The 19,820-nt window shown below is 41.0% G+C and overlaps 1 protein-coding gene across 1 annotated transcript; it reads left to right on the top strand.

The window, feature by feature from the left end:
* Nucleotides 1-1,719: 1,719 nt before the first annotated feature.
* elapor2a (endosome-lysosome associated apoptosis and autophagy regulator family member 2a) lies at nt 1,720-13,514 on the top strand. Its single transcript, XM_083916267.1, has 22 exons — nt 1,720-1,948; nt 3,300-3,420; nt 4,696-4,885; nt 4,963-5,110; nt 5,856-5,945; nt 6,625-6,730; nt 6,850-7,002; nt 7,925-8,013; nt 8,110-8,290; nt 8,390-8,518; nt 8,897-8,987; nt 9,102-9,204; nt 9,295-9,432; nt 10,627-10,890; nt 10,992-11,165; nt 11,263-11,449; nt 11,645-11,741; nt 11,839-11,940; nt 12,051-12,177; nt 12,456-12,634; nt 12,911-13,079; nt 13,169-13,514. The coding sequence occupies exons 1-22, from the start codon at nt 1,850-1,852 to the stop codon at nt 13,235-13,237; spliced, it is 3,006 nt and encodes a 1,001-aa protein (XP_083772393.1). The 5' UTR covers nt 1,720-1,849; the 3' UTR covers nt 13,238-13,514.
* Nucleotides 13,515-19,820: the final 6,306 nt, after the last annotated feature.

Raw genomic sequence — 19,820 nt, 5'->3', positions numbered from 1 at the left:
CAGAAAAAGCTACATCTGTCATGAATACACAGAGCTGCCTGTCTCTCCAGCTTACTCTCTCACGCAGGAAGCTCTGTGTTGTTGTGAGTGTAACACACCCTGACAAATTGAACCACGGTGTGATCATGAAACATGCATGAGCTCTTTTGTCTCAGGATGTAAACAGAGACAAAGCTTGCACCAACTATTTAGAAACTTGAGGGGATAGTTGGGAATTAGTATTAGGGATAATATTTTAATGAAAAAACACGTGATAACTTTATGTAATGCTATGTATTAAGAGGTTTAAAGGTAACTTACAGTATGAGGGTAGAACTTTGTTAGAAAGAGAAGGCTGGATAACTTTTACTCAAAAGAATGGTGGAGCAGCTACCACTCATAGTCTAGAGGGACTAGACCTGACCACGATATAATTGGAGTTCCTTGAAGAAATAGAAACATGGTGACCAATCATCATTACACTACTGAATAACCACCATTACACTACACTAAACAGAGCATTGGGTGTTGGAATACACCTTGAATATACCCCTGAATATACAGTTTAGACCCATGTAGTGTTCACTTTACTCGATCTAAACAATACATTGGTGCAGCAAACTGAGTTAAAAATAACTGCGATTGTATTAGGACCTTATAATGAGGATTCACAGTTGCACACTATTTTACAATAATACCATTTCTTGTTTTACCTTATTTCACTCTATCACAGTATACTAGTATATTATCATTACTGGCACAGTTCATTGTGTTCATTTTAACCAACTATCCTCGTGAGGTATAAACTGACATCTCTTAAATTTGACCTCAGCCCCAGGTCCTGACCTTTGCAGCTGAGTACAATTCTGCTCACCAAGCCAGACCTCCTGACCACCACCTGAGAGTTGTAAATTCAAGACATTTATGTGTATGAAAATCATTTTATCTAGGAACGAAAACACTTTACTGAATGTTCTAATTATAGGCAGATGGATAATACACCACAGCCCATGTGATCCATTTTGCAGTAATGATGCAGGAAAGCAGGGCTCGGCTTCCCTCTGGTGGTCAATGCTATGGCCTACAATGGTTGGGATTTAAGAAAAATACACTGCATTTTACCTAGGCTATTTTCAAGATAAGACAAAATGCAGCTTGGTCCTTTAAAAAATATCAATGCTCAGTTTGACAGCGACATTAGTGTATAGCCGTCTTCAGTAATAACCTCGATAGATACTGTGAGCTTGCCTTCAATGCTTGATTTTAGGATATTTTAGGTAACTTAAATACCCGTAGCTTACACATCATATTGCGCACCATCTTTAAAAAATAGTTTTGTCATAGCTACATGATAACAAATAATATTTTCCTGCCCTGAACGACGTCATAGTAGTGTCAGAGCCGGTCGTTAAAGGCACACACAGCTGCGTCAAGTCAGCAGATATGGCTAGAAAGATACCAGACTTATTAGTATTTTGCCTTCAAAATAAAGTGACAAAATGGTTCATCTTAAAAGAAATTGAAGCAATGGCCATACGAAGAAAAGAACATCATAATGTTTGAGAAGAAAACGGCAGGACAAAATAAACTGTTGACCAATCATTTCCCCCACACTTGCGACACGGCTTTTACTTTGAAAACGTCAAGCAGAAGTACTGGTTTATTCTGCCCAGCTTGAGTGTGATGAGGCAGACGTGGAGTGCACAGGATAATCGCAGGTGGTAAGGGTTACAAGCTGCTGACAAGAGGCGACGGAAGAAGGTGTCGACTGGTATCTGACCCAGCATTCATCCGGCTCTGGTTTATCATATAATTATCCATCCTGGATCGAGGTTGTTGTTGTTGTTTTCCTCCCCCTTGATGATCCACAATGCGGTCCTCCTCGGCTTGGTTCGTCGCCAATTGCGCTCTCATCCTTTGCACGCTCCGGTTGATTGACGGGGCCAAAGGACAGCGACAGTGTAGCGAGGTGAGAGATCGATCAATGCGGCTTCACCCTGTTTCACTGCCTCCGCTTTTATTGTTTAGTGCGCCCGCTACAGTGGGGGTGGCAATTAGAAAAAAAAAGACGCACAGATCAGGCTGCCATGGCTGCACACGCTGACAGTGAGTTGGTAATCCACATCATCAAAAAGGCTACGATTAAAAAACATGATCACACGTTTCCGGGCCGATTTATGATATGGTATAAACACTATTCCCTCATCATCATTTGCAGAACCCTTAAATCATAGCCCTCTCTGCAAAGAGAACAAGTTTGAACAACATGGGGGTGGGGGGGACGCCACTGAGTGGTCAGTGCTGTTCTGGCTGTTATCAGTTTCCTGCATGTTCTGGCCTTTCCTTCCCTGGTCTGGCTCGGCTCAACACCTCCTCAGTCCGGACTGGCAGCTTGAGTCACGCAGCACACAGTCCCAAGATAGAGGAGCAACATTCCATTTAAGTTATTGGCTCAAATGCATTCAGGAGTAGAGGCTCTCATGTTGAATTATGGTGTGAGATGAGTATTAAAAGTCTGTCATTTCAATAATTGACCACAGCTCTTGTACTGTGTGAGTCACAAAGGATAAGGAGTACAACATAGTTCTCACTACATTTCGTGTGTCTTGAATCACTGCATGTGTATGCTCGATTCTTCTCTCCCCTTTTTAGTGGGACTGAGCTCTATCTGCAGACACTAGTGAAAATCATTCCAGCCTGTGTGCACTATGGTGTCAAAATCTGGTTTGGCTCAAGGAGCAACATTATGTAAACTGTCAGAAATTAGGCCACCCTCCTCTGTAGACGGAAAGATGGAGAGAAGCTCTGTGTAGGCGAGAACATCAAGTTTAATGGTTTTCACTCCAGACCACAGATACAAACTAAAATGTGTGATTATCAAATGTCTAGGTGTTCATCCTGAAGATGTGATAGGCTTCTGGTTAAAAAAAAAAAAAAAAACCTCTACTGCCTGCTGCCATATCCCCCTGTTCCCATCGCCGTGGAGATGGTATGTTGTGTATCCAGGGCAGAAGAGTGGTTGTGACTTGTGAGATAACGCAGCGCAACAGGCAGTCATGTTTTGTAAGCCCTGAGCAGCTGGATACGGGGGTTAATTTCAGTGCTGGTTGCTAATGCAGGAGTACCAGTCATTTAGTCTGCTGTGTTGCATTGTCACCCAGAATGAGATGACTCAGGGCTCCGCTCTGGGTGGAGGCCTCTTGTGGTGTGATGTTTACTGACCTGCGCCTGGCCTACATTTGCTCATTGTTTGGGTCCAAGACTGTCGTGGTGACCAATTTCTTATGCAGATGTTTTGTGTGTGTGTGTGTAACTGGCAGACGGACTACTATTATGAATACACGGAATGTGACAGCACAGGATCTCGGTGGAGAGTGGCCATCCCGCAGAGCCCCGGGGTCTGCACAGGACTGCCAGAGCCAGTGCGCGGCACAGAGTGCAGTAAGTATTTGTGGTGTGTGTGTAAGAGAGTGAAAGTTGATGAGTGTATGTCACCTTCTTATCAGTAGACTGGAATTTCCACCACTATAACCCTGCTGACCCTGTTTGGATATCCTCCAAACCAACAACAGAGCAAGTATAGGCCAGTATACTCCCAGAGCAAAACTCTGTCACATAATTGCTCTTTACGAGGTGCAGAAAGTGGAGACAAATGTTGGAGGAACACCAAAACCTGTCCAAAAACATAATTCTAAACAATTAGAATAAAAAATAGTATGTTTCAGTATGTTTTGATGGTTTTGAATGGACATATTTATATAGAAGTCCATGTAATTAGTTATTATAGTATTTAGTTGTTATAGTATTTGTGCTAATGTTTTCACATGGAAACACATCTGCTAAGTAAATGGCGAACTTTAGGGAGTGTTGAATTCTTGTTTTTGTTGAGCGAGGGATACTCACAGACATCTCAATGGTGTGGTGAGATGTGCCTTATCATGATGGAGCCGGTAGACTTTAGTTGTGTAAAAGCACACTAATGTTCGACAAGGTGGTTCTTTGTTAGACCTCCCTAGAACAGGTTTGCCCTGTGCTGTCACGACAAAGCTTCACTAATGGCTCTGTTGAGATTATCATTAGTGAAATCTGTGTCTATTAAGATAATGGAAAGCTCACTCACAGAATAGGGGGGATGTTAATGGACACATAGATATTTTACAAATGCATTTTACACATGCATAAAATGGGAACTAGTCTCATGATAATAATAGAGATTCACCTTATTATAAGGTCAAATGTCTCGTCCTGAGGAATGTTTACTTCCCCATTGCTCGTGTCTATTTGTATCTTCATATTGAATCCTTTTGTTAAAACCCCTTTTGCTGTTGTGACATTTTTTCTGCTTCCTTCTTCCTGTTCAAACTCTTACACATTTCACTCGAAGAACACTGGACATTATGCCTTAAAGCATAATGATGCAACACAGTGGCATTTGACCAGCTCAGGTATGAGGAAAAGCTGACACTGTCAAAACATTGGCAGGTGGGGAAGACGTGGGGAAAAAGCGCAGAGACAGACATTGTGTGAAACAGGATGTAAGGATTAAGTTCCCTGATTGTTGGGGCTACAATATACGGAAGGCAGATGTGATTTGCATAATAATTTGTATGTACAATATTTGCAGCAGAATGCAAAGACGATTTAGAAATGACTTATTAAGTGTGATGTTGTTCTTCTTTCCATCCCTGTGTACCTTTTTCTCTCTGTATCCTCCAGCCTTCTCATGCGAGGCTGGGGAGTTCCTCGAGATGTCGGCTCAGGAGTGTACCCAGTGTGCAGCGGGGAGCTACTCCCTCGGCAGCGGTATCCGCTTCGACCAATGGGATTCCATGCCTGCGGGATTCAGTAGCCTGGCAACCTCACTTGAAAACAGTCCCAACGGAGATGACATGCTCACCTGCAACAGGTGTGTGGGTAGAACGCAAATCAAACGGAAATTTGGATTGTGAGTTTAAAATTAATTGAATATATTTCCCCTTGCAGTTCTTCTTGGGTGCCTCAAGGAAACTATCTGGAATCCAACAGGGATGAATGCACAGTCTCTCTAATCTATGCTGTTCATCTGAAGAAACAGGGCTCTGTCAGCTTTGACTACCAGTATCCAGACAACAACCTGTTGTTTGAGTTCTTTGTGAGTTTCATTATCTTGTTACTTCTGGGTAAATCTGTTTGTCTGCGAGATCTACCTGTTTAAGTGGATGCTGTTTGTGTGTAAACTGTTTTTATATATACACTGCCAATGAAATGTTTTTGTACTTCAGTATTTCTTTTGTCAAATCTCAAGCAATTCACTCATCATGAATGCCTGCAGAATGTAACGAGCACAATGCTAACATTAATAGGACAAAATTGATCTTACTAGAAATAACCCCAAATCTTTGGACATGAATGATGAATCGGACAACATACTATAGGATACTAGACCTATATCTTTGTATTTACGAATCTGTTAATCTTTATCATGGCGGCATACTGACACGTCATAGCAGGAAAAGCAATTATACATTATTAAAGGCTGCATTACATTACAGGTGTATGCTGGCTCACTGACATGGCTTACTGCTGGACACTTGAATATAAGAGAGCCATAAATAACGTTATTACTTGCAGCTGTGCTTTTTTCTGCTATGGCAAGTCAATTAATGATTCTCTTGATTAGTGCTTAATTAAATTAAATTAATTTTCCATTATAAAATGTCTTTTTGCACACAAATGACACACAATTCTGCCTCGAGACAAAAAGTCATAGCAATACTTCAATAATTTGTGCTGCGTATCAGTGCATGACTGTGTATTATGAATATTGTAGTTAGTTACCATAAAAGAGATTTGAGAGTTTCAGCTTAACACTCATGCATGATTTATGTGTGTTTTAGATCCAGAATGACCAATGTCAGGAGATGGATCAGTCTGCTGATACGAAGTGGCTAAAACTAACCAATCGTGGCGAATGGGCAACCCATACGGTACGTGTTGCTACCGTATAATGAACAATAGCCACAGATGATCTTCGACAGCTGGCCTTGGTCTCCCAAAATAAATGTGGTCAACTCAGAAAGAAATGGGTGGAAACAAGTAGGAGGGCTGTACACAGAAAGAGGCTGGCATCACTTGTTGTAGTCTCCAGTATTTTTCCAGTCATGCAGTAAAATGAGTTGCTATGTGAAGTTAAGTTCAGTTCTTGTACTGTGGGTAAAAAAATGGCAATTAGTTGTAGCGATGGGAGCAGTAGGTGGATCTTCTCAAACCGTTTATAGTTTTTCTTTAACTTATGGTCAAGTTTAGTGATATAACTGTTTATGTGGACTAAAATGTGGACATATTTACTTTAGGTTGAACTTTGGATGGGTCCAAAAAATGCATGGTTAATTAAAGGAAGTTTAGCAATTCAGTCTGCATAGATAGCATGTGTGGTAGCAGAGGTTTGTGTCTGTTTAAGTTAGCTGCTTTATGCACCGATCAAATTACAGTGTTCTCTGCTACAAATAATGGTTTGGTCTAATTTCCATATTTAGGCCAGTGCCGCCCACATTAAGCTTTATAATGACTCTTGGGTAATGTCATTAAGGCTACATCTATGTTTTATTCATAGTGTATGGCACCTGCCACAGCTTGACTGATAATACATGAAATCGTGTATTCTAGGTGAACCTAAAATCTGGCACTAACATCCTGTACTGGAGGACACGCGGGGTCCTGATGAGGACCAAAGGGTTGAAGCCTGTCTTGCTGAAAAATGTACAAATAGAAGGTCAGTGACACATTTCCATCTCTTTTCCCAAACATCTCGCTGTAATCAAGGACAAATCAATACACTTATTAAATATGTGGATTCCTGTTAGTTCTCTGTCTATAATTTCCTTCTACCAGGAGTCGCCTACACATCAGAGTGTTTTCCATGTAAGCCGGGGACGTTCAGCCGAGTCCCAGGCTCCACCACATGTGATCTGTGTCCTCGGGACACCTATGCAGGCCACGGTGCTAGCTCTTGTACCCCCTGTAACACTACCACTCACTATGCAGGTAGAAACATACTCTGACACAAAATGATGTATGACGACTAATGTCGAATCTTTGGCACAACCCAATGAAACTGCAGTGCAGTATAAAGTGTAGCCAAATTGTTATCAGCGCTGCTCACAGATGCATGTATCAGGCAAAGGCCAGAAAGACAGCTTGTCCTATTTTCAGCCACATTAGTAAAACTTCAGAAGAAGAAACTTGCTTGTTAGTTTAGTGCAGTGGGCTTGCGTGATCGCAAGGGAGTAGCAGATTTTGGCAGACGATTTAACGAGTATGCTCTTGTATTTTTCATAAAGCTATAAGACTATTATACTTACATTTGACACCTTTTGTTTTATTATATGCTATTTATGAGGATAAATGTAATGTACACCCAGATCACTCAACAGGGATTTACTAGGACACATTTCCACATGTAAGACAATGGCTGTACTAGACCTTGTTTGAGAGACTAGGCCAAATTAAACGGCCGCTCTTTTTCCCTTCTTCTTTATTTGCCTTGATATACTTATATCATCTTCACATCTTCAGGTTAAAATGCCTATTACATGATGTTGTGAATGCATGTCCTGTTTACTAAAGTCTCAGAGACTTGGCTGTAAGAAGGTTAGTGTATTCAACATCATTACATATTTAATTCAGTACACCTCTTTATGCACATTGTACGACTCCTTAGCTTCACTGCTGTGTTTCAGCAGAGTTTCCTTCCAAAGAGCTCTTCTTTAAGAGCACATTATTCTTTTCTATTCTTTTAGTCCTCATCTTTGTTCCCATCTTGCATCACATTTTGCAGCGGTATTTGTGGGGTTCTCTGTAAATTCTAAAATGTATTCTGCAGTTGCTCTTTTAAATGATAGCCACTTTATTTTCTTTTGCTAACAGTTTCTTCTGTTTTACCTTATCACCGCTTTTCTTTTCCAAGCTGAGGGATCCGCTTTGTGTAAGGACAGACCTCCATGTTCCAGGAAGGACTATTTTCAGATCCACACAGCGTGTGACCAAGAAGGCAAGGTGAGACCACCTCTAGATTAAATACCCAGAGAAGTCCCCTTGCGTAATCACAGTTTTTGTTCTTATCCATCACCCTCCATCACTGTGTGATTTCAGACGCAGGTCATTTATAAGTGGATTGAACCTAAAATCTGTCTGGAGGGTGTGACTGGAGCTGAGACGCTGCCTCCAAGTGGAGAAAGAGAGCCCTGCCCCCCCTGTAACCCCGGTTTCTATAACAATGACACAGCCACCTGCTCACCATGCCCACCTGGGACCTATTCCGATGGGATGAAACGTACTGAAAACGCTGTTGATTTATATATTATTCCTACCTTTCCCATTTTATGATCTATGTTTTTTTAAAATAGTGTTTTACATTGTGTTCATCCCCCAGCATGTAAGCCGTGTCCAGCAGGCACTGAGCCCACCTTGGGTTACGAGTATAAATGGTGGAATATTCTTCCAGCAAACATGAAGACCTCCTGTTTCAATGTAGGAAACTCCAAATGTGACAGTATGAATGGTGGGTATTTTGGCAAGGTTTGTCCAGTAGTGTTCTTTCTCTCTTTATCTTGGTCTTTCTCTCCCTACAGGCCTCTCTTAAATTAACATGGCAACATTATTTTTGTGGTATTGTATTATCATATTGTTTTTACACTTAGCCACGTACTTGTAGCTGTGTCCCTCTGTTTTCAGTCTGTGCGCTAAGCTAAGTCAGCTTGCTTTAGCTTTATTTTTACTGAGGCAAGAGTGGTATCCTCTCATCAGATTCTCTGCCAGAAAGCAAATACGTACATTTTAAACTTTTCCTTTAATGTGGATTAATGAGTTAAACCAGTCAGTGTTATTTGAATGTATATCTTTTAATGGTTGAGTAATGTGGATTTCTCCTGTATTTTAGGCTGGGAGGTGGCAGGGGATCATATCCAGAGTGGAGCAGGGAGCTCGGATAATGATTACCTCATCCTCAACATCCACGTTCCTGGCTTCAAGTAAGTACCGCCATGGTGTGTTTTTCAGTCTCCGTCATTCTAGTCACTCAACAGTCAACAACTTTTTTTGGTGACTAATTCTACTCTTTCACCGTGTTTGCATCTGGCCACCAGACTCCCTACATCCATGTCAAGTCATTCTGGCACGGAGTTTGGTCGCATCACCTTTGAATTTGAAACTGTGTGTGTAGCTGACTGCGAGTTCTACTTCATGATGGTGAGAATAGCTCCTGTGTTTGTTGCTACACACACATTATTATTAAGCTGATGTGGATGTGAACATGTTTTTTTTTTTGGTTTGTTTTAGGATGTAAACAGGAAAAGTACTACAGTGGTGGAATCATGGGAGAAAACGAAAACGAGACAGACCTACACACACATCATGACAAAGAATGCCTCGGTTTCCTACACTTGGGCTTTCCAGAGGACAAACCAGCCTTCAGATGTAAGTATGAGTTACAGTCACGGTCCCTGATATTGATTTACAGTATATTGTAGTTATGTTACAAGCATACTTATTTAAACCCCAGTCATGTTTTTTTCCTAAACTTAACCAAGGGTTTTTGTTGCCTCAACAAACTTAGTTCAATTCAGAACAGTGTTCCCAGTGTTAAAACAGCTACCATAGTGAAGCATCACTGAAAATCATGGAAACAATGATTTTTATGCTTCCTGGCTGGCAACAGCTATGGCTATTCTAGTGAATGCGATATGTCAGGAATCCCTGAATTTGGCACAAATGCCCACTTTGACTCAAGGAGGGACTAATAAGATTATGGAGGTCAAAGGCCAACGTCACTGTGACATCACATTTTTGGCCAAAAATGTCTAATATAAAAATTCTCAAGTAATGACATATATATCGCCAAAAGGTAATGTTGGATGTAAACGTTATCTTGACTGGTCAGCGGAGGCATACAACCACAAGGTGGTAATTCTCATCGTTTAATTTCTTTTATTTTGAGTTCTTTTTTCAATCGAAAAATCCATAAAACAGTTAGTCAATGGAATTATTTCTTTAAAAGGATCACCCAGCAAGTTCACATGTATGATTGCATTCAGGTTCATGTGCATAGCCACAATTTACATCTATGCTCAGCTGTAGAGGTCAGACCACTGGCCAGAATTTGGCCATTTGATCTTTCAAAAAGTCAGGAAACCTGGCCTGATGTCTTGTGATTCAACCTTCATACAATTATTGTCTTTTGTCCAGAAACAAGAAAACTTCCTGGCAGTTATTCTGAACTCATTCAGCATGTTCAAACAACTGGGACAATCTGTAGTCTTGTGAATCCACCCCACACTTGGTACACCTAACACTCCCTTCTGTGGGGTATTTAAGATGCAATCTGTGGGGGTGTTATTGTTTAAACCAAACCACAAATCAAACACACTACTTTAGCACTGTGGTCACAGAGGTGAAACTTGAATCATTAACTTGTTCTGTAAAAATCGCCCCGTTTTGCAGGAATGTGGGCATTTCAAATGAGGACAGAAGTTCATAAAGTATAAAGTACTAATACTCTATGTTGTGATCCACTCATGTGTAGTGGTTGGTGTGACAGTAGAGTTTCTTTATAAATCTTAAATTAGCAGAATCCTTCTGTATCTTTTTTGTCTCTCTACGGTGCTCTCTCAGGCACGCCGTTATGTCAACGACGTGGCGCGAATCTACTCCGTCACAGTGAGTAATGCGGTCGACGGGGTGTCCTCCGGGTGCCGCGCTTGTGCCCTCAGCACCCAGCCCTCCAGCTCTACCTGTGTGCCGTGCCCACCTGGACACTACATAGACACGCACACCAGCCAGTGCACAGAGTGTCCACCTAACACATACCTCGTCCCTCACGCCACGCCGGGACCAGACGCCTGCAAACCCTGTGGACCGGCCAGCAAGAGCGACAAGGTTTGCTGATGTGGAAAGGAATGAAGCTATTCTTATCAGTTTTTAATGTTTTTTAATAACACACAACCATATACCTGTATTTATTTTTATTTTTTTTACAGCACCACAGTTTTTGTTACAGTGACTGTCACTTCACCCACACGGAGGGTAATGTCACACTGACTTATGACTTCAGCCTCGTTGGGTTTGTAGGATCACTGATGAATGGTCCGAGCTTTACCTCCAAAGGAACCAAGTACTTCCACCACTTCAATATCAGCCTGTGCGGAGGGAAGGTGTGAAGAGATGAAAACACACACACACACACACAAGCAGAGACAATCCAATCAAAAGTTTGTTGTATGAATGCATCGCTCTTTTTGTTTGTTTAAGGGTCAGATGGCGGTATGCACAGACAATGTAACAGACCTTTCGATCACCGACTCCCAGAGAGAGAGAGGCGAAGGAGCCAACGCTGTCAAGACCTTCATCTGTCAGTCAACAATAATCCCAGCTACTGGACGAGGCTTCCACACAGCGCTCGCTTCTCAGTCCATTAACCTGGCTGACACATTACTTGGTTAGTGACCACAAGATGCAAACAATGGTGGTGCGGCAGGAAGCGATTGGGTGTGTTTTGTACTGCTGTCATTGCTTTAAAAAAAAAAAGATATGACAAGAAAAGGTTTGTCCTTCGTGCTCAGAGAGAAAAACAAAGACACATTAATTGTACTCGCACACATTAAAAATATCTTTCTCTGTATATTATTAACAGGAGCGACAGTTGATAGCACACTCGATGGAATAAGGGCGAGGCCAGAGCTGTACCCCCGGACCTCCAAGAAAGTCCCTGATGTCAACTTCTACTACAGGTACTTCTATAATGTCTGATTCTTTTTCCTATGTCAAATGCAGTGCTCTAAGGTTCTGTCTTGCTTTCTGTTTTTTTTTTTTTTTTAAATTGCTAAGATCCTTGGAGACAACCTCATCTTGTGAGTCAGGTCGGAGCGCAGTGCTGACCCTTCGTTGTAACCCAGAGAAGAGCACTAAAGGAGTGCTCTCAGTTCCCAGGTACTACATCTCTGTCACTGTTTCTCCAATTCCCTGTCTAGTATCACATGTAACACTTATCTATGCTGTGATGTGGTGGAGAAGTGACAGCTTGTGTTTGGCTGTTACAGTCAGTGCCCTGCAGGAACATGCGATGGCTGCACCTTTCATTTCTTATGGGAGAGCTCGGGAGCTTGTCCTACATGCACAGAGAGAGACTACCATCAGATAGAGGGAGCTTGCAAGGGAGGACACCAGGTGTGTGTGTGTGTGTGTGTACATATGTAGAGTTAGAGTTTTGTTTTGGTTGTTGTGTAAAGCACATTGGATTTGAAAGTAAACAATGTGCTGACTTTCAGCCTTAATTTGAGGGTGACTGTCTCAAGTTTAGAGCCTAAAGTATACCCTCCTCCGAACACTGTTGAGCCAACATGGATGCAAATACCCTTAAAGCTGAAAGTTAGCCCTTTAACAGTCTTTGTTTCACTTGAAATGCACCATGCTGGAATACTATATGTTTGTATGATCCTCCTCAGGACCTGCTGTATGTGTGGACTGAACCGAAGCTGTGTATGGGAGGTATGACCTTGCCTGAAAAGAAAACGCTGCCATGTGAGGGTATGGAGTTCTGGGTACGGCTCGGTGCAGGGATGGGAGCTTTCACCGCAGTGCTGCTCGTCTCCCTCACCTGCTACTTCTGGAAGAAGAACAAAAGGTATGATTCCGTCTTTTTCTTCTTTCCTGTCTTCTTCCTTTGCCATCACCTGTACTTCATTCCTGTATTCCTTATTAACTTCACTTTCTTTCTTACTTGATCTCTTCCTCTCTTCCAAACTCCTGTTGTTTAATCCCATCCCTCCTGTCATGGTTTTCTTGTCAGATCACAGTTTTTGTCAATATTCATGATGACAACATCAACCCCCCCCCCCCCCCCCCCCCACACACACACACACACACACAGTATTGATTCTGTCACTTGTCTCTTTGCTAGGTTGGAGTACAAGTACTCTCGGTTGGTGATGTCTGCCAATAAGGAGTGTGAGATGCCAGGAGCTGACAGCTGTGCTGTGATGGAGGGAGAGAACGAGGGAGACATGGAGGATGAAATCGTGTACACAAAACCTTCTCTGCTTGGCAAACTCAAAGCCATCGCATCCAAGGTGAGAGTCCCAGCATCATTGTGCTTTTTAAAGTAAGAAAATAAGTAATTTATAAAATACTGAAAATTAATGTTTGTGTTTGATTCTAGGGAAACGGAGAGAACTATGAACACGTGCAGCTAAACTCATCTCATTCGAAAGCGTTGGTATGGAGCTAGAGAGGTGGTAAAGAGTGGGGAGAGATGTGACCCTCAAGAGACTTTCCATTGAACGACCCCTTTAAACCACCCCCTTTATGAGCCTTGGTACATGGATTACCAACTGTGTGTGTATATACACAAATATATATATATACACACACATACACACACAAGTCATGCACCTAGAGCCAATTACAGAGAAGTCACACAAACATGGTGGCCTTAAAGCTCGGTACGACGGAGCCGTCCAACTCAAAGCATCGTGCAGTGAAGCAGGTGTGTGTGAGATAGACACTTCCTGGTAATATTCTGATTCAACCTGATGTCAGAAAGGCTGTTAGAAGAGCTCAGGGTTAGATAAGGACCTATTTGATTGATGATGTTCTGATTTTGTTTATACTAATTTCAGTATGTGTGGTGTTTCACTTGTTTAGACAGCCATGATGTTATTAGCCATCAGGATCAGTATGGTGTGTGTGTGTGTCCATCTCCCATAGACGTTTACACAGACTGCTATATTCTGGCCATATAAAGCCTCTATCTTCTCATCGGTTTGTTTATTTGCTTAGTTGAAATTGTTGTGATGAGGAGAAGTGTTCTGCTGACCATGCTAAAATGAAGATGTCATATTATGCGGATGCGGTTGTGCTGTTGACTGTCTATGTACGTCAAATAAATAATGATGTATTTATGTATAAATGGACCCAGTTTGATTGCGTATACTTCCATATCAGACATGTAGAATAAAATGGAATCGATTTTGACACAGTGGTCACCTGATAAATGTTACAGCATTTTAAACTAAAGATCACCTGATGCATGATTTATATCCACAACTGTGGTAGTAATTGTATAGTCGGTAGATATTCATCTATCCAAGTATTTGTGTCTTGTGTGGCCTAGAATTATTCAGTGATTCAAAAGCCTCCGTCTCTTTGCTTACTAAACAATTTGATAATAGTACAGTTCTTTGGCCTGCCTTTATCCAGCAGCTGTGATATGTCAGTGACCTAAAATAAGCAATATATTATCCTACAAGCTGAGAGAAATCTTATTTAATATAATTTAACATGATGTATTACTTACAAAATGCACATTACACAAGTCACCACCAGTTCTGGCTCAGAATTAGATACCTTTTAAGGGTTTTCTTGTATTTCAAACAATATGACCTCATGATAAATGCATTCATTATGTAACCGGCAGTTGTTCTGCAAACATGGGTATGATTACTTTGTCTGAGCTACACAATGTTATAGTTTAAGGATGTTGATATATAGTATCTGTATGTCATATTACTTTACACAGCTTAAGTGAAAAGGTATGAGCTTTCAGTGTGGGATCCATTTCACGTTTCAACTGTAAAATAGAACGAGTAATATTCAACATTCATTCAGCACAATAATATTCATTGGGTGGGACACTGTGACTGATTCAATTTCAGATTCTCACTCAAGTTCCAGCAACACTTTAAGGGTTAATATTGAGAAGATATATTAAAGAAGCTCTATCCATCTATCCATCTATCCATCTGTCCATCTATCCATCTATCCATCTGTCTATCTGTCTATCTGTCTATCTGTCTGTCTGTCTGTCTGTCTGTCTGTCATCTCAGTTTATCTTAAATCTGGCTGTAAAAGATCAAAGATATTGTGGTGTTTTTAGGATTTATTTTCTAATATTACAACTATATATATTGTAGTAGCCGTTTGTCAAACAAAAAAAGTTTCAAATCAAACTTTAAATCATACTACAAATCAAAGGGCCACTCTTGCACCATGGGTTGTGGTCTACAAAATGTCGAGTTTCAACAAAAGGGTGGTTTATTTAACCAAAAAATGAGCAAACAAAAGAACGAAGAAATATTCATGTGCCTATCCCTCTCCGGTAAAAACCAGTAGCCCACGCAGGTGCCTGCTGGTCTCTTAAAATCTAATCCTAATTAAAGCAACTAAATTAATTAAGAATAATCAAAACTAACTACACACTAAACAGAATACTGAACTAAAGAGCACTCAATACTAACACATGAATAAATATCCCAACATATAAATATTGTTTTGTTTTAAGATTATTCTTAAGAGCTCACATCGCTCAGCTCTTTGCGGGCCTTCAGTGGGCTGTCCTATAGAGGGCAGTAGAAAACAGAGAAAATAACTTATGTATTTTCCTTACAAGATAGTATTAACTGAACTGCTAGCCAACAGTGGTGGAAAGTATCTAAGTACATTTACTCAGGTATTGTGCTTACAATACTGAAATACTTGTACTTTACTTGAGTTTATCCATGATATTGTACTTCCCCACTACATTTATCTGACGGCTACACTAACTGGTAGCGTTTCAAGTTAACATCGTGCTTAAATAACATAGATAATCTTATAAAATACAATGTGTTGTTAACAATTAAATGAGTGGTTCACAACCTTTTTTGCTTGTGTTTTAGCAGTTTTAGAGAAAAGTGGTTTTGTATGTAAACTTCTCAGGTTGTTTCATTTAAATAACTGTTTCAGGTCAAAAAGGTAAAAGTATACAACATTTTACCCCCAAAGTCCAAAAAAGAATTGTGTGTAGCAGTACGATGTTATGTTTTTTCTTTTTTCCTACAGCAACCCTTCAGATAGATTAACACCACCCTACACACTGCTCATCAGTATACGCAATCTAATAATGTCATAATATATATATATATCAGTCACAGGTCACACTTTTGAAAAATGACCATACTTTATCCTGACTTTGTTTATTAAATCCCATCTTTAATGTTAAACATGTTGTTTTAAGTGCACTTACGCCCCCATGGCCCAAATAGTTCAGTGCGTGTGTGGCATTAGAACGAGCTCAGCTCCAACTTGATTTATATAAACAAAATCACCCAAAATGTCACTTATGCTCCTCTGGATCTCACAGGTCTGAGTTCTTCCTCCACCACTTCTAGCCAGTGAAGCATGTATGCAGGGTACTACTTTAATAGGGATGGAAATTTCTGGCTACGCAGTATATGTGTGAATGTTATTTTTGTAATGACCTGTGCCTACCACCAGAGGGCGACCATTGACTGGCTACAAGAGAAGAGTCAACATGTAGTTGTGCAAAAATAGGAACTGTAGGCACTATGATGGAGCCAGAAATAAGAGACGGGGGCAGAAATTACCTGCGAGCATTTGGTACTGTACCTGCGATATGTTCCATGAACTGAATCAACAACGAGACAGTTTAGCACAGAAGACTACTGACAAACGTAGCTTTAACTGTTACTTTCTTTTGTTTATTTTTGTCTTTCAGTCTTTTTTTGAAGAGAGTGAGCCTACACACTGGAGTGCATTGTCCTAAGGCAGTGGGCTCTCCAGTAGATGGTTTAATTGAAGTGCCATCACTTAGGGAACAGATTAGGCAGGAGTGTTAAAGACGTCTTTCAACATTTGCCAACACACGCTATGAATAGAGCATGTGTGTGTGCGTGTGTGTGTGTGTCTATGTGTGTGTGTGTGTGTGTGTGTGTGTGTGTGTGAAAGTCGTGGTACTGTCGCTGTAGAGACAAATCTCTTAACACTTGCATTCGATGCTCAGATGTTATAGCTGAGATTTATAGACTCGCTGAACTACTTTTTTTTTTCTCAGCAGGACTGACTGGACACAGAAGGACGAGCAGACGACACCAGCTGTTTGCGTGTTGTTATTTATTATGATGTCATCACAGCCTCTTTATTGCATGTTTCATAAACATGGATCTATTGCTTTGATTGACCAGTTCCAGATTTCAGCTCGACCCCAGTTTTATTTCGGTGCAGAGATCTTGTCTTGTTTCGAAGCCTAGAGGCTAAGGACACATTCTGTGTATAGCAGGGGGCTACAGCGTAGAGACTTTTGTAAATCACATGGCAGCTGGCAGAGGCTGAATAGATGAACAATGTCCATAGTGGATGGCTAGTTGTTGTGAAAGGGATATTCATGAGGGAAGCCAATTAAAGACGCTTCAACAGAGAGTTAGTGGATACAATATATGATAAGCTGAGTACAGTGGAGTGACAAAGGTGATGTATTTCAAAGCGATGCTTTTACTTAACATGTGAGTCCCATTTTTATTTTACCATACACACTCCAACCCCTTTATCTACCTTCCACCTTATCCCTTCTCCAACCTCCTCAAGGCTGCTTCATTGGCATGTTCTGCAGTGGGCACCCAGATCTAAGTGCTTCAGTTTAAATTTGGGCTACCAATCTGTTGGTCTGGCTTTAGGTGGTCTTGGCTGAGGCCGACTCAGCAGCAAGTTTCACACATAGAGTGGGGATGAGGCGGACACAAGGTTGTGGGGGAAAGGCTGAAAGGGTGAGGTTGGTTTTGAGTGAGGGGGTCAGGGGAAGAGTGTGAGACTGTTGTCCAAGACCAGTCCCCTGTACTAAATAAGACGAGAATCAGGGTTAAGTGCTCTATTTGTGTGGCCATTAAAAGCTGGGAGTAGAGTTCTGGGCCTTGCTGAGCCAGATCTCATCAGTCACTGCCAATTTGAATCACAACCAGCAACCCATTTTTCCTCTTTCTATTCCTCTTCTTTCGCCCTCTCCTCACCCCTCCTCCCACCCTCCTCTCCATGCAGACAAATAGACATTCCGGCAGCGGATGTGGCGCTGGTTGTCCATAGCAACCTGCCATGCGGGGTGTATCTTGTGGGAGCAGGACCACTGTGTGAATGGCTAAGCTTTCTGCTAACAAAGACTGCGAATCTCTGAGATGCTTTGAGCTTCCATAGAAGCGCTGTGACTTCTGGGCTGTGGGAGTGCTTTACATAATCCAGCAGCAGCTCCCCTCTGCTCTGCCACATCGTTTTCTCCTCCTGCTCTCTGCACCTAACACATAAGCCCCAATGTAGGTCGGCTCGTCTTGGCACATCCTCTAAAATTCTTTCAATCTATCATTCAGTGTGATTATCACAGGATGCTATTGGAGACCGGCTGTGCAAAGGTGTAGACCGGTCAAGAGATGAATGTTCAACAGTTCTGCCTGTATTCTCTATAACAATTTAAACATGGTGTAACTACATTTAAAATGCAAGTCTGGGGAAGCAAATAAGTGATTCTGATCACATATTTTGTTAGAAATATCAAGTACAACAGTCACTTTATTTTAGACAGCATATTATAGTATGCAACCATTTCAGATCACTTTATTAATAATTTACTACCATCCTAAATGCAATACATTCTTGCATGAGAGGCCACTCTTTAAAATTAAATATGATATAGTGCTAAATAAGTCCACTAATTTAGGCTATTTTGATTTTTTATTTCTTCCTCATAAAAAACGTTATTCATGTTTGCGTAATTTATTCCCTCTGTCTCATAACTGTCACCAAGCAGAGTCTATAATCTTTCAAGCCACAAACAAAGAGTTTGATGGGATGTTTTGATAAATGTTGTGTATGTTCTGCATATGACTTCTACTTTAACACCCTTTTGTTGGATGATGGGATATGCCAGCAGCTGATATTGTGTGCTCTGCTTCCTCTCGTGAGCCTCTCTGGGACTGCTGAAGCCAGCTGCTCCACTGTGCCTCTCAACGTCAACACATTTAACACAGACATGTAAACTGCACACTTCAATAAGTCGACAAGTCAATGACTTCATCTTAATGGTATATGAGCTTTTCTCTTCCCCTTCCTTCTTTTATTGGAGCCGCTAAGCTGTAAAAGATGTAAAGTAAAGTCCGTGTGATGGGTGTCAATCAGAAATATCCATTTCATGTTTTTTGTTTTTTTGAAATCACAGACTGGAGAAAAGAAACGGGGGGCAGAGAAAGTCATTTCAACCTTAGGATTCCTCAGATTCACTGTTTTAACACTGCAGGTATATAATCAATGGCAGAAGGCTGGCTAGGAAATAAAACTTACTGCTTGTGTTATCCTGAAACATGTTCTATAGGGACACTTGGTAAAACAGAGCTCTTTTCAACCTCTACCTGGAGCACTATCATACATACATTAAGGCACATAGCCATATTTAAAACATCACCACATACTGTATCTATGGGACACAAAAACATAAGCTATCACTCCCTCGTAGTTGGAAAAAAATAAACGTGGGTTTAGCAAAGCAGACAGTTTCTCTCCATTAGTGTTTGAGTCATTTGAACACAAATTCATAATTATCGAGTAAGACACCAATTTTTGTTTGTTGACAGAGCTATCGCAGCACTGTCTGTGTTGACAGTCTGAGGCATTAGAAATGCATTTGATGTACTATATCTTTTCATCCCTGCTATTAGTTATTAGAAATCCATTACAGTCTTCTAAATCTTCTAAAGAAACAGGCAGTTTAAGAGTGGGAGTGAACATACTGTTGATTTGGTGAACACGTGCCTGGAACTATGGCCATTCAGATAAAGGGATTCCATGATTTTGAAATAGAAAAATGAACATTTGTATCAAAAGCTAACATTTTTTCCCTACTGCATAAACAGTCACAGTGGGTTATTTATACAGATCTAGGCTACAAAGAAAATCTATCAATATGTGAATAGATGAATTCTCAAACTGAAAATTGATTTCTGGCACAGCGTTACTTTAAGTCGATGAATTTGGTGCATTTTTGTACATGTCCGCTC

Source organism: Echiichthys vipera (assembly GCF_963691815.1).
Source record: "Echiichthys vipera genome assembly, chromosome: 7".
Classification (NCBI taxonomy): Eukaryota; Metazoa; Chordata; class Actinopteri; order Perciformes; family Trachinidae; genus Echiichthys; species Echiichthys vipera.
The sequence above is the reverse complement of the archived record's forward strand: the minus strand, read 5'-3'. Positions and strand labels throughout refer to the sequence as shown.